The following is a 15,412-nucleotide window of genomic DNA, read 5'->3' on the forward strand; positions in this document are numbered from 1 at the left end:
GCACTGCAAGAAAAACTTAACCACTTCTAAAACCCAAAAAAAAATTATCAATTAGAAATTTAGTACTTAACAGTTATTCATGCATACTTTATTGATCTGAAAAATAAGCTGAGGTTATGATTTAAGGTTAATCTTATGTGATGTGTTAAAAAGTTCATGGACTAAACTAATATTTGAGAAATTACAAAGCTTACAAGTTAGTGCAAATGCATCAGATCTGCTCGCAGCTAACTATTAAATAGTTATAAGATTGGCATCATTATGTATATGTTCGGGAGGCAACTAGAGGGAGTAATACTCTTGATTTGATTATCAGCAGTGATTCTTCATGCATTAAGAATCTGCAGATAAATGAACCACTAGGTGGCAGTGATCACAGTGTGCTGAAGTGGGATTTACTCAAAGAGGTAACTACCATTAGGGGTAAAGGGAAGGGTTATTGCTTCTGTAAAGGCGACTACGATGGACTGAGACAGTATTTAAATTCTATACACTGGGACCAACTGATGATGTTACCAACAGCAAATTCAAAATGGGAAGCATTCAAAGAAGTTATCTTGGAAGCTACTAGGCTTTACATACCAACTAAGAAATATTGTTCAAGGTTTAGACCTTGAACAATATGGATGTCAGATGATGTCAGAATAATGCATGTCAGATGAACTAATGAGGCATATGGCAGAGAAGAAAAATGCATGGGATACTTACAAATTAACACATGACACAGAAGCCTATGATAGATACAAGTTGTTATGCAACCAAGTTACAAAGGAGGTTAGGCGGGCGAAGGCAGATTACGAGATATCTTTGGCAAGGGATGCAAAGAAAAACAGCAAAGAGTTCTTTACTTATGTAAACTCTAGAAGGAAGGGGATGAATCAGATTGGTCCACTTGATATTGATGGGTCAACTGTTGATGATCCTGCTCAGGTAGCTAACAAACTAAATGAATATTTTGCATTGACATTCACACATGAGGAGTTATTCAGCGAGGGGAATGCCAGAGGTGTATTCAACTCTAGCAGTAAGCTACAGAATCTCGAAATAACTGGGAGTAAAGTGGAGGAGAAACTGTTGAAGATAAACACAAGAAAGGCACCCGGGGTGGATGGGATCTATCCAGTTATATTAAAGGAGGCAGCAAAGGAAGTAAGCAAACCCTTAGCCATAATTATGAGAGCTTCCTTGGACAAATTCTTTACTGATTCACAAAATTCACAAATTTGTGAATTTTGTGAAAGATTTGACTGTAAATGAAAACGACAGCATGATTTCTTTTGATGTGGTGTCACTATTCACATGCATTCCAATTAAACATGGAATGTATTGTGTTAGAAGATCTTTGAGTAATGATGTCTCTTTGGGTAGTAGATCGCTTTTAAACGTAGAGGATATTTGTTCGGGTGTAGAACTTTGTCTGGCCAGCACCACTACGGTGTACCAAGGTGTTATGTACAAACAGGTTCACGGTACAGCCATGGGATCTCCTATTAGCGCCATCGTGGCCAATCTGGCCATGGAGGAGTTAGAGGACAGGGTTTTTAGTGGATGTCAGTTTCCCATAAAGAAATGGAAAAGGTATGTTGATGATACCTTTACCGTGGTCCAGAAGGGGAGAGAGGATGATGCACTCCATTGGCTTAATAGCTTCTCCCAATTTATACAATTTACCTCAGAGGTGGAAACAGGAGGTACCCTTCCTTTCTTGGATGTACTGGTCTCTAGGGTAGGCCCTAGGCTAAAAACTTCTGTGTTTAAAAAACCTATGTGCAGAGGCCAGTACACCCATTATAGTTCAGCACAAGCTGGGCAGCATAAGAATAGTGTAGTGAAAGCTCTACTAGATAGAGCAGGGTCACACTGCACCACCTCTGAGGACAAAGAATGTGAAATTAGACGGGTCACAGCAGACCTTAGAAAATGCGGATACCCCCAGAGGATCATAGACAGATTTAGTAGAGGAATAGAGTCTAACCGTCAGGAACCGTTTGTTCCTGTCGCTACCGCATACATTCCTTACTATCTGGGCGTTACTGAGCATCTCGCTAGAATTTTGCGGGGCTATAAAACATGCTGTGTGCAGCTTCCTGGGCGGGGATTGCACACAGTGTTGTCTCAGGTAAAAGACCCAATAGCAAAGGACCTGAGTAGTGGAGTAGTATACAGGATAAAATGCCCGGATTGTGGGGAGTGTTATGTGGGCGAGACAAAACGACGGCTCAAGGATCGTCTGGGGGAGCATGCAAATGCTATAAAAACCGCTGATTACAATAAGTCTGCTGTGGCCGAACATTTTTGGGAGAAGCAGCATCAAATTTCCCCAGAGGATGCGGTTATCATGGATCGAGCGCATGGGTTCTGGAACCGTAAATGGCTCGAGAGCCTACGAATCTGTTCATCCGACCACAATATTATGAATAGGGACAGAGGTATGCGTATGCATCCTCTGTTTGAAACTATTATCCTAAGTACGGATGAACGGTTTTGCTTAACACGTTCCCGAGCTATTTCCGCTTCCAGTTCAGACCATGCGCCGACTGCACCACGTGTATAGGTACTGTGAGCCTGTTATATATATGGACGTGCTGCAGGAAGTTTTGTTACTGCTGAGGAAGGGAGCGCAAGCTTCCGAAAGCTCCAGAGATTTTTATCGTTTTTAATCCGGTTTATTTTAGTGTATTTTATCTCAAGGATTTTATCACAGTTTTAATGTTTTTACATGTATATTTAATATAATAGCAGTTTTTGTAAATATTTATTTTATTTTAATATGCAAATAAATATTTTAGTTACAGTAAATACTTATTCTTATGGTTGGTGTGAGCTGATTTAATACTAAAATATGAATTTTCCCAACCTCAGAGGCCTTTTTCAGGATAGGATCTGGAAAGGTTGAGCAGATGGGCTGGGAGGTGGCAAATGAAGTTTAACACTGACAAATGTAAAGTACTACCCATGGGAAACAGCAACCCCAGAGCAACGTATCAACTCTGTGGTACTACACTGACAGTGGCAAATAAATAAATAAATAAATTTTCTGTTTATACTCCGGCACGACAACCAAGTCAGTAGAGTTTACAATAAATCGTCAATACAAAATATTTATCGTATTTAGTAGTCACGGGTTTGAACCCCGGTCCACTCAAGGAACGCGTGCTATGCACTCTCGCTCCTGACCACTGGGCTATGTCAGTAGAGAATGAAAGGGACTTGGGGGTGGTTGTGCAGGCAGATATGAAGTTCTCTGAGCAGTGCAGACGGGCTGCAAGAGTAGCTCATGGAGTATTGTCAATGATATACAGGAATTTTTCCAGCAGGGATAAAGAGGTGATTATTCCCTTGTATAAGGCAATGGTCAAGCCATACCTAGAGTACTGTATACAGGTCTGGAGGCCTCATTTCAAGAAGGATGTAGAGCTGCTGGAACGAGTACAGAGAAGGACAACAAGATTAGTGAATGGAACAAAGGGGTGCTCTTACGAAGAAAGGCTTAAGTTTTGCAAATTACAGTGTCTGGAGACTAGGCACCGGCGAGGTGATCTGATAGAGGTGTATAAAGCCTTGAATGGTTTGAGCATGCTCAATGCTGATGGGATTCTTCCTCTAGCTCAGAATAATCACCTGAGAGGGCATAAATTCAAATTGAGGAAAGACAGATGTAGGATAGACGTGCGGAAATTTGCCTTTAGCCAGCGGGTGTTTGGTTGGTGGAACAGACTTCCATCCCTTGTAGTGGAGGTTGATAGCCTAAATAGGTTTAAGGCTCAGCTGGACAGGTATTTTGAACGAACAGAGGGGTGAAGTGGAAGTGGGGTTTTTTTTTTTTTTTTTTTTGGCTGATGCTGCATAAGCTTGCTTTCTTGCATCAAATGCCTCTACTAATGCTAATGCTAATCTCATATTGTGGATACCTTCACGAGTTGCCATTATATTTTTTTTTTTTTTTTTTTTTATGAAAACCCCAAACACGAAAGGTATCGAAACCTATAGTACTTAGTACCGTGCATGGGTTAAAGGATAAGTATGGGGGGAGGGGGATGCCGGAAACTTTTCTCTGGAGACTAAACATGGGTTTCACCACTTCAAGCCTCCAATAAGCAAAGTGGTGGTATTTCACCGGTTGATGAAAGTCATCTACCACCTTTAAATTGCACTATCTCGAATAAGTAATGCTTCAAAATAGGAGAAGACTATTGTTACTTATTCTCAGCGGATGCCACCATCCAGACGGCACTGTTTCGGAGCTGATTGGCTCCTCTTCGGAGAGTGGGCAGGCACCCTGGTGTTGCAATGATGGCAAGGCAGTTGCAAAGTATAACTCCACAATATGAAAGATGCCTGATGGTTTGTAGTAATTTGAATTATGGTGCATTTTAGGGAAAAAGCCTCAAGTTGCATAGTGAGTTAACATACAATTAATGTAAATGCATCAGATCTACTTGCAGCTAACTACTAAATAGTTATAAGATTGCATCATTATGTATATATCATTACTTTGGAAATTACAAAGCTTACTAGCTATTCATATTGATCTCCTTTGAAGCAGTCTCCCTGACAGTGTAACTGGTTGCAGATTAAAGCATTCCTGATGGTCTTATCTTAGAATTGCCTATTTCTTGGGGGGAAAAAAGAATCACAGAGTGCTAAAATCTGATATACATATATAATGTATAAATTAAGTATGAGGCAAAAAGTTAATTGAGTGATAAAAGTAATTTTGTTTGTTTTTTTTATTTGGTTTTTAGGAGCATTAGCAACTAAGGCCATATTGCTCCAGGGATATGCGGTGGTCATTCCCTGACCTTTCTGCATCCTCCGTATCTGGTGGTGAGGGGCTCGAACCCCAGTCTAATCAAGAAGCGTGTGCTACGCACTGCTGCTCCTTCCCACCTGGCTACGGAGGTGCCTTATAAAAGTAATATGACAGTTGTATCTAAGTGAATGAAGCAGCAGCAAAGGATGCAAAAATATATGTATGTGGGAGAAAAGCAGATAGATAGAGGTGTAAATTACACAAAATGCCAAAACTAAAACAAGAAGGATGGAAGAAAAAGGAAAAAGCTGGGCAGCTCTCATCTGCCCAGCTCAGCGGCAGAGCTCACTCCTGTGCATCAGACAACACAGAGGCAATCTACAAGGCAGAATGCGCTGGTCCTACAGGAACAAGTTATTGTTGGTGACTATTGTCAGGGAGATGGTGAATATACTATGCAAGAAGGATAGATGGAAGAGGACTAGAGTATGTCTGCCAAGGGAAAAAGTTGATGATGTAGAGCAGATATCATCTTTTAAAGGCATAAAAGGTGATTTGTTGTACACGTTGGAACTAATGACATTAAGATAAAGAGATCTTCAGATTTACTCAACAAGTACAGGTCAATATTGAAAAAAAAGTTGCGAGTTAGGGTTGAATGTGAAAGTGTCTTTAATTCTGCCCAAACATGATAGGAGGGAGTATATGATGAAAGCATTGTCGATCAATTCGGCCATTGAGAGATTGTGCAAGCCTCAAGGGTCAGAATTTTTTTCACCCTGGTCTGTGCTTGTTGACAGGAGAGACTGCTTCTACAGGGATGGAGTACACTTAAATAGAAAGGGTGCAAGAATATTTGCTGATGCTATCGAGAGGCAGTGTTAGGTGGGTCGGAAAACTGCTAGCTTGGGGGGGGAGAGATACACAGACTAAAAGGTTACCAGTGGCTGCAGTCAGAGGCAAAAGTGATTCTTGCACTGCTTCTATTAGAATGAGCAGCAGCAGCATGGAAACCAAGTCAGTGGAGAGTTCCACGACTGTGGGAGTCATAGTGGAAGAAATAAATACATGGGCTGTGTTAGGGTAACTCTTAGTTACCCTAACACAGCCCATGTATTTATTGAGTAACAGGTGCATGTATACTTGCTTGTACACCAATGCTAGGAGTATAGTTAATAAATTTGATGAGCTTGAAGTGCTAGTAAAGACATCAAAGGCAAATACTGTTGGGATATCAGAGATATGGTGTCACACGGATATAAGCAGTGCAGAATTGGAATTTGGGGAGTACAATGTGTACAGAAAGGATAAACAGGACAGGAAGGGAGGAGGGGTTATGCTATTATTTAAGAAACACATAAAAGCTAAGGAAGTGCATTCAATTGATGTTGGTAGACAATGCAATGTTAAGTCTGTTTAGTGTGACATAAGCACTGGGAGAGGAAAAATGAGAGTAGGTATGTGTTAGGCCTAATGAATCTGATGAGTATAATGAGCAATTGTGCAGAGAAATAGAGTGGGCCAGTAAATCAGAATGTCATATAATGGGGGATTTTAACTTTCCAGATATTGACTGGAACTTGTGGGTTAGTCACTTGCACACCAGCAAGACTTTTTTGGATTTATTGGATGACTGTTTTCTACAGCAGCATGTTCTAGAGGCAACCAGAGGGAGTAATACTCTTGATCTGATTATCAGCAGTGATTATTCATGCACTAAGAATTTGGAGATAGAGGAACCACTGGGTGACTGTGATCACAATGTACTGATATGGGAATTACTTAAAGATGTATCTACCATCAAGGCTAAAGAGAAGGGCTTTTGCTTTTGTAAAGGTGACTAGAGGGGGGGTCTCAGACAGTTTTTCAATTCTGTACAGTGGGATCAACCTGATGATGTTATCAACATTGAATTCTAAATGGGAAGCCTTCAGGGACTTAAACTTGGAGGCTACTAGGCTTTTCATTCCAACTAAGAAATACTGTTCAAGGTTCAAGCCTAAACGGATGTCAAATGAATAAATGAGGCTGGTGGCAGAGAAGAAAAATGTATGGGATGCATATAAATTATCAGGTGACACCGAAGATATAAGCTTGTCTGTAATCAAGTTACAAAGAAAGTTACGCAGGTGAAGGCAGAATACGAGACATCCTTGAATGCAAAGCACTGAGTGTACAGGGAAATTATCATCATGACGTTAGGTGCCAATTCCTGAACCTATTTTTGTAGCCATTTTCTCCACCCAGCATGACACAATTACTGTAGAACTGTTTTTTAGTGTTCCTGATTTACTGTTTGACCATATAGGACAACTTGTAGATACCGGTTGTACCCGGTGTAACATACGCCATCTTTCTGATTATGGCGTAAATAGTTTAATTTAGATCCTTCAGTCTTCACCATTCTTGTTTAGCGGTGATATAATTCAACAGCAGTCACCTGTGGGATATATGCATATGTCTCTTTCTGCAGGTGGTCTTCTCCAACAAATATTGCAGCAACCTCCGTTTTTGGATGTAGGTGCATTATATCGTCTCTTATCTAAATTTGAGTCTTCTATAAATGCCATGCGCACATTCATTGTTGGATTGGCCTGGGTTATTTGATGCATTTGTTTATATGACTCAGCAAATAGGTTAACTTGTCACAGCATCTCGTCCAATTGTTGCATTACTTTGGCCATACACGCTTGGTTTGGTTGTTTTTCAAGCCATTTTGTTGTTGCTTCAGCAGAATCAAAAATATAAAGTTGTCCTGGCTTATTTGCCTCATTTGAATATAGTTGTGAGACCAAACAGTAAATCTGGCTGTATTCTAAAACAGTATGGACCATTTTCAGGTAGGTGTGTCAGACAGTGGGTCAAGGAAACCTTTCCATCATTACAGCATTTAGTGTATTTATTTGATGTTTTTAACTCATGTCCCCAATATCTTGCATTGCAATACTCACAGCTATAACATATTTCCTATGTCATGCTCTTCCACATTAATTACAGCTTGTTGATTATTTGCATCCAGTACTTCTATTTAATTAGTCCTATGGCGTTTGGCCCATCTTCTCATTTCCAATCTTGTTCCTCTTTCTTCAATGTTTTCTGTCCTTGTTCATAGTCGCAGAGTCTCGTTTCGGTCTCTTAGTCTATTAGATCTCTCCTCTAATGTTTCATTAGCATTTCTTCTACATTTTCTGAAAGTTCTTACACACTGTTCAGCCATTTTTACACTTCTTAAAACTTAGAACGGTTTATTAAAATTGAAGACATAAAATAAACAGTTAAAATACACTTACATAAATAGCTTTCAGGCATGCGTTGCCTTTCTTTAGTCGAAAAACATTAGTACAAAAATTAATAAAGAATCCCCAGTACAATGGTCATGCGAGGTGAACCACGTGAATGGGTGCTGGCAACAATTAGTTGGGATATCAGAGACGTGATCTTATACAGATATAAGGAATGAAGAATTGGAATTTGGGGAGTACATTGTGTACAGAAAGGATAGAAAAGGAGGAGGAGTTATGATGTTAGTTAAGAAACACACAAAATCTAAGAAAGTGCATCGAGTTGACATGGGTGGATAGTGCAACGTTGAGTCAGTTCTGTGTCATAAGCACTGGGATTGAGAGTAGGAGTGTGTTATAGGCCTATTGACTCCGATGAGTACAACAAACAACTTTAGAGAGAAATAGAATGGGCCAGTAAATTAAATTGTCTTATAATGAGGCATTTTAACTTCCCAGATATAGACTGGAACTTGCGGACTGGTCACTTGCACACTAGCAACACTTTTGTGTTGCTAGTGTGCAAGTGATTATTGGATGATTGTTCATGCATTAAGAATCTGCAGATAAAGAAACCACTAGGTGGCAGTGATCACAATGTACTGACATGGGATTTACTCAAAGATATAACTACCATCAGGTGTAAAGGGAATGGTTTTTGCTTTCATAAAGGTGACTACGATGGTCTCAGGCAGTTTTTAAATTCTATACAGTGGAATCAACTGATGATGCTACCAACAACAAATTCTAAAAGGGAAACATTCAAAAAATTAATCTTGGAAGCTACTAGGTTTTTTCCCCAACTAAGAAATGCTGTTCAAAGTTTAGGCCTAGATAGATGTCAAATGAACTAATGATACTTGTAGCAGAGAAGAAATATGCAGAAGATGCATATAAATTATCAGTAAACACAGATGCCTATGGCAGATATAAGCTAGTCTCTGATCAAGTCACAAAGGAGATTAGGCAAGCGAAGCAAATTACAAGAAAAATTTGGGAAAGGATGCAAAGAAAAACAATGAAGACTTCTTTACTTATGTAAACTCTAGAAGGAAGTAGATGAATCAGATTGGTCCACTTGATATCAATGGTTCAACTGTTGATGATTCTGCTCAGGTAGCTGACAAACTGAATGAGCATTTTTCATCTACACTCACACGTGAGGAATTCTGTAGGGAAATGGAGGCCAGAACTAATCAAACTCAAACAGGGAGTTAAAATGATTTTGAAATAATTGAAAGCAAAGCAGAGGAGAAATTGTTGAAGTTAAACATAAGGAAGGCACCTATCTAGTTATATTAAAGAAGGCAGCAAATAAGTAAGCTGACCCTTAAGCCATGATTATGAAGGCATCCTTGGACTCAGGGGAAGTCCCCATGGACTGAAGATGTACAAATGTATCCTCAATTCACAAAGGGGGATTGAAAGGTGACAAATAATTACAGACCTGTCAGTTTAACTTCTGTTCCGGGGAAAATGTAGATAAGACTGCAGTTATAGTTCATACACAGCATGGGTTTGTTAAGGGTAAGTCTTCTCTGACCAATTTTATCAGATACTATGATGTCATTACAAAGGAACTGGATGCAAAAAATGATTTTGATATCATATACTTGTATTTTAGGAACGCTTTTGATACTGTTGCACATGGAAGACAACTGCACAAGTTGGAGCAGTATGGCATTAAGAGCAAGAGAAGACAGAGTGATAATCAATGGACACTGCTCTTCATGGACTAATGTTATTAGCGATGTCCCCCAGGAGTCTGTGTTGGGTCCATTATTGATTTCTGTATTTATCAATGATATTGTTAAAGGTATATCACGCATAAAGTCCAAGTTTGCAGATGATACGAAGGTAGGTAGGGTTGTTAATGACAGCGACCATGATTCATCACTAGTAATGACTGAAGAAACAAAGTGTGGGTTAGTAGTAGTTAGGATCTTTTGATAAAGATCTTAACATACAACGACCCTATCTATGATCAACAAGGAACAAATCTGGCTGAATCTGCATTCCAAAACTTGTTTTAAAATTAAGATGTTCCTTTAGAAATATCAATTTCACAGACAATTACATGTCAAGTACTCCTGATCATACATGAACAATAGTGATTGGATTATTGGTTGTTGAAGGGTAACCAGAATAATGATCGCCTTTGCAAGGCAAGTGGTCCTCTTTAAGCTTGGAGTACAACTGATAAGTCTTCAATTGACATATAGCATCTTCTCTAAAAGCTGTTCTTAACATTTCATTGGTTTCTGTTATAGTTTTCTCTAATCTGAATCAAAATTTGATGCAAGTAAAATCACTTGTACAGCTCAGTAAAATCACTAATTTTAAAATGTGAAGAAACACATAAAACACCTTCTAATCAATGCATGCTAATTCATTGGCTACAGATAAATGGGTGATTCATGTGTTACTACGTCTAGATGAATCTCTCAGTATGTTACAAGTTGCAATATCACGATTGCCAGATACAAAGTCAGTCCCTAAACGTTTTCATCAAATCTCATATGTTTCATTATATAAAAAAAAAAAATTTGATACATGCAAGTATAAAATAATTTTGGATGACCTTTATTTCTTGATTATTCATGCTTATGTTGCTACTATAAGCAAAGATAACTCAGTATTTACTGTATCCGAATACCAACTGATAGTATATAAAACATAGATAAGCTTCTAAATGATATCCACTATATCTACTGTTTTAAATTCTTATAGCATGTTGCATTACAGAAATATTACTTATTAGCACTATATTATTACACTGTCTAACCAGGTATGGTTCCTCCACAAGCACACCGGGAATCTTTAGAGCCTCCACTTGAACAAAATGAACAGCAATGGAAAATTCCTGTATGCTGTCTCCATGGTGGCTTTATAGATACAGTAAAAGGACACCCCTGAAGAAGAAACCATCGTTAAATTTTAACCAATATTGTAAAATCATTAAAAACAAACAAGTTTATAACCAGACATTAAATTCATGAAAATGTTACAAGAGGCATGATCAAAATGTTTGGAGACTGGTGTTGTACCTTAGAACTGCAGTGTTTAAACACGTTGCAACTTGTTTCAACATGATCAGTGAATCATTTATAGTAATGCAGTAATCATCAATTTATCTGCAGTCAGTCTGAATTAGTTCATATGAATAGTTGTTTTATTTGTTTCAGTACATCTTAAAACGAATGATTTTACTGAACAGCAAATTTGCTTCAAATTTTGTTTCAAATTAAGGAAAAGTGCAACATAAACCTGTTAAATATTAAAAACAGCTTTCAGAGAAGATGTATATTTTACATTTTTCACTGATAGTTTAAAGTTTAAAGAGAACAGCTTGTCCACTAAAGGTAATACTCATTCTGGTTGCCCTTTGACTTCAAAAACAAAGATTCAATTGCTTATGTTTGTGGTCTGATCAGGGATGACTAATGTTTACTTTCTGTCTACCCAACAGTTATTGATCAGTCCAAACTAGATTTTGAACAGGTTAAGAGTAGAAAACTTGCTTTTTGTTCAAATGGTAGTCAGCATTATGGTCTCTTGCCATAGCTATTTGCCTCAACTTTTGCCCATATCTATTCCCACATCTGTCAACACGGATGGTTCTATTGCCACCTCAGCTAAAGATAGAGCTGACCCACTATTCTACTTTTCTTCTAATTTGTGTATTGATGATATTGGAAAACTACCTCCTACCATTCCCAGTACACTCCATTCAATGCCTGCTGTAGTCTTCAATCAAAAGGACGTTAGAAGAGGTGCCTCCGTAGCCAGGTGGGAAGGAGCAGCAGTGCGTAGCACACGCTTCTTGATTAGACCGGAGTTCGAGCCCGTCACCACCAAATACGGAGGATGCGGAAAGGTCAGGGAATGACCACCGCATATCCCGGAGCAATATGGCCTTAGTTGCTAATGCTCCTAAAAAAACAAATAACAACAACAACGTTAGAAGAATTCTGAAGTCTTGACACCAAGAAATTTCCAGGCCCTGATGGTATTTCTCCACTTGTTCTCAAAACCTGTGCTCCTGAGATTACTCACATCCAGCCAGTTTCTAAAAAGTGACAAATCCCTCCCATCCAATTACACCACTCTGCATTTGTTTCTTGATGTTTGTAAACTAATAGCTGTTTTTAACTCTGTTTTTAATGCTGATTTCAGAAATGCTATTTGTTTTTTTTTCTATCATGTACCACTTTGGTTGATGTCATGAGTTGTATTATTGAATGTATAAATATCATGTCAACCGTGCTGAAAAATGAGTAAAATGTTTTAATGCAAGTGTTTGTAGTCCTCAAGCAAAGAGTCAAGATATTACAGAATTCATAAAAATGTGTAAATGCAGGGAATTTGTAAACTAAATCTTCACATGTTGACAACACTGCTTTCAGTCATTTGTTTCTTGACATTGAGAGCTGCATGCAGCAATGTTTATCACTGTGAGTCATTTTACTTTTGAGGTTATCATGTCAAACGTGCTGAAAAGTGAGTAAAATGTTTTAATGCAAGTGTTTGTAGTCCTCAAGCAAAGACAATATATTACAGAATTCATAAAAATGTGTATTGTGCTTATTTTGGAGCGAAACTCAGTGACCAAGATAAACAATGGACTCCACATAAAGTTTGCCAAACCTGCGTTGAAGCATTGAAAATGTGGGAAAATGGTAAAAAGAAGGCTATGCCATATGCAGTTCCCATGATTTGGTAGTAGCCTACAAACCACCGCAATGAACATCCTAATATTCCATCTGCCATTAGACCAGTCCCATGTGGAGATAACCTTCCAATTACATGCCCACTTATACTGGAGAATGTAGCAGCAGAAAGTGTTGAAAGTAAGCTTCTGAAATTGAAACTGAAGTCTATTTGCCTGAAGACTAAGTCCAGCCCTCAAATGTTTTTCACAGCATGAATTCAATGATCTGATAAGAGATTTAAATTGTGCTAAAGGGACCAGCAGAGCTCCTTGGCTAGACTTAAGTCAAAAATTCTTCTAGCACATGGGACGTTTTCCTAAAGGTACAGACATAGAGAACAACAACTAGTCCCTTACTTTTCTGAGCATGATTCAGTGGTTTTTGCAAAAATATAAATGACTTAATGAACTATTTAGGAATTAGTTACAATGCTATTCAGTGGAGAATTTTTACTGACTCAAAGCGGTGTGTTGATCTACAATGGAAATAAATGAGTCAATTCCAGTAGCTCACTGTGCATTTGAACGAAAAATAAGAGAAGTATAAAAAAAAGGGTTTAGGGCTGAAGCCCTCAAGCTATGGAAAAAGTCTAGACTATGTATAAGTATAGTACAAAAGCATCAATAATACATAGCCAAATATGAATTAACAGAATGTTAGCAAAACGGCATCGTTTTAAGTTATATCTCATATTGTGAATACCTTTACAACGAGTTGCCATGATATTGCACTACTTTGAATAAGTAACGCTTCACCTGAGGAGGAGACTAATGTTACTTATTCTCAGATGGATACCACCACCCAGACGGCACCGTTTCAGGGCTATTTGTACCTACCCACCCACCCTTCTTCGGTGGATGGGTAGGTACTCGAGTGATGTGATGATGGCATCTCTCATATTGTGGAGTTACGCTTCATAACTGTTTTGCCATCACTGCATCACTCGGGTACCTACCCACCCACCAAAGAAGGGCCAAATAGCCCTGAAACGGTGCCGTCTGGGTGGTGGTATCCATCTGAGAATAAGTAACATTAGTCTCCTCCTCAGGTAAAGCGTTACTTATTCGAAGTAGTGCAATATCATGGCAACTCATTGTGTAAATTAAGTTATATCTCATATTGTGAAGGTATTCACAATATGAGATATAACTTAAAACAATGCTGTTTTGCTAACATTCTGTTAATTCCGATTTGGCTATATATTATTGATGCTTTTGCACTATACTTATAGATAGTCTAGAGTTTTCCATAGCTTGAAGCTTTATAGTCTAAACACATCATACACCATCAGGCATCTCTCATATTATGGAGTTATACTTCATAACTGTTTTGCCATCATTGCATCACTCGGGTACCTACCCACCCACCGAAGAAGGGCCAAATAGCCCTGAAATGGTGCCATCTGGGTGGTGGTATCTATCTAAGAATAAGTAACATTAGTCTTGTCCTCAGGTGAAGCGTTACTTATTCAAAGTAGTGTAATATCATGGCAACTCGTTGTGAAGGTATTCACAATATGAGATATAACTTAAAACGATGCCGTTTTGCTAACATTCTGTTAATTCAGATTTGTCTATGTATTATTAATGCTTTTGTGCTATACTTAAACATAAGAGAACTTAAAGAAGTTGTTGACAAATATTAAGCATGAAGAACATGGTTGGTTGGTCTGTGCTGACTTTAAAGTGGTAAGCATGTTACTTGGCCGGCAATCTGGCTACTCAACTATCCATGCCTTTTGTGTGAGCGGGACAGTTGGGTAAGGAATAAGCACTGGGATGTCAAGGTCTGGGCAAAGAGGGGCAGTTTGTTGCCCAGATTATTGATGAAGGTATATATAAGGGCTTGTATACCTTCTGTATATGCTCATCGTGATTAACAACAGTCATCAGGGTGAGCTACTGCAACAAGATCTAGGAAAATTGGGTTGATTAGCTGAGAGGTGGCAAGTGATGTTTAACATTTAAAAATGCAAGGTACTGCATATGGGTAGCAGAAATCCCAGAGTAACTTATCAACTATGTGGTACTTCATGCAGGGTAGTGGAGAAAGAAAAAGATCTGGGGATAATTGTGCAGTTATACATGAAATTCTCTGAGCAGTGAAGACATGCTGCCAGGACAGCTCACACAATTTTGTCAATGATATATAGAAACTTTGCTAGCAGGGATAAGGAGATGATTGTCCCTTTGAATAAGGCCATGGTTAGGCTGCATCTTGAGTACTGCATACAGGTCTGGAGGCCTCACTTTAGGAAGGATGTAAATCTGCTGGAAAAGGGAGCAGAGAAGTGCAACCATACTGGTGAAGGTAACAGAAGGGTGCTCATAACTAGAAAGGCTTCACTTCTGCAAACTGTAGTGTCTTAAGACTATGCACATGCGGGGAGATCTAATTGAGGTGTTTAAAGCCTTGAATGGAATGAGCAAGCTGAAAGTTAATGGCATTCTTCCACTTGCTAAGACTACACACAAACACAAGGAGACATAAATTCAGGTTTAGGAAGGGTAGTTGGACGACAGGTGTGCAGAAGTTTGCCTTCAGCCAGCAGGTGGTTGATTGCTGCAACAGGTTTCCATCTGTTGTTGTGGAAGTAGATGGGTAGAATAAATTTAAGGAAGATGGACAAACTGTGTAGGGTTTTTTTTTTTTTTTTTTTTTTGCTG

General features: G+C 38.7%; 1 protein-coding gene across 2 annotated transcripts in view; it reads right to left on the reverse strand.

Moving 5' to 3' along the window:
- The window catches only part of LOC150089579 (E3 ubiquitin-protein ligase TRIM45-like), a 236,900-nt gene that overhangs the window by 41,190 nt on the left and 180,298 nt on the right, over positions 1 to 15,412 (reverse strand). Inside the window, exon 6 of one of the 2 annotated variants that reach the window (XM_090368677.1) lies at positions 10,820 to 10,946. In XM_090368677.1, the coding sequence (XP_090224803.1) occupies positions 10,820 to 10,946 (127 nt within the window). Of the gene's footprint in view, positions 1 to 10,809; positions 10,947 to 15,412 lie in introns of both variants that reach the window. The other variant, XM_090368678.1, reaches the window with a different exon arrangement.

Source organism: Mastigoproctus giganteus, chromosome 2 (genome assembly GCF_048544385.1).
Source record: "Mastigoproctus giganteus isolate SK-2022 chromosome 2, ASM4854438v1, whole genome shotgun sequence".
In the NCBI taxonomy this organism is placed as follows: Eukaryota; Metazoa; Arthropoda; class Arachnida; order Uropygi; family Thelyphonidae; genus Mastigoproctus; species Mastigoproctus giganteus.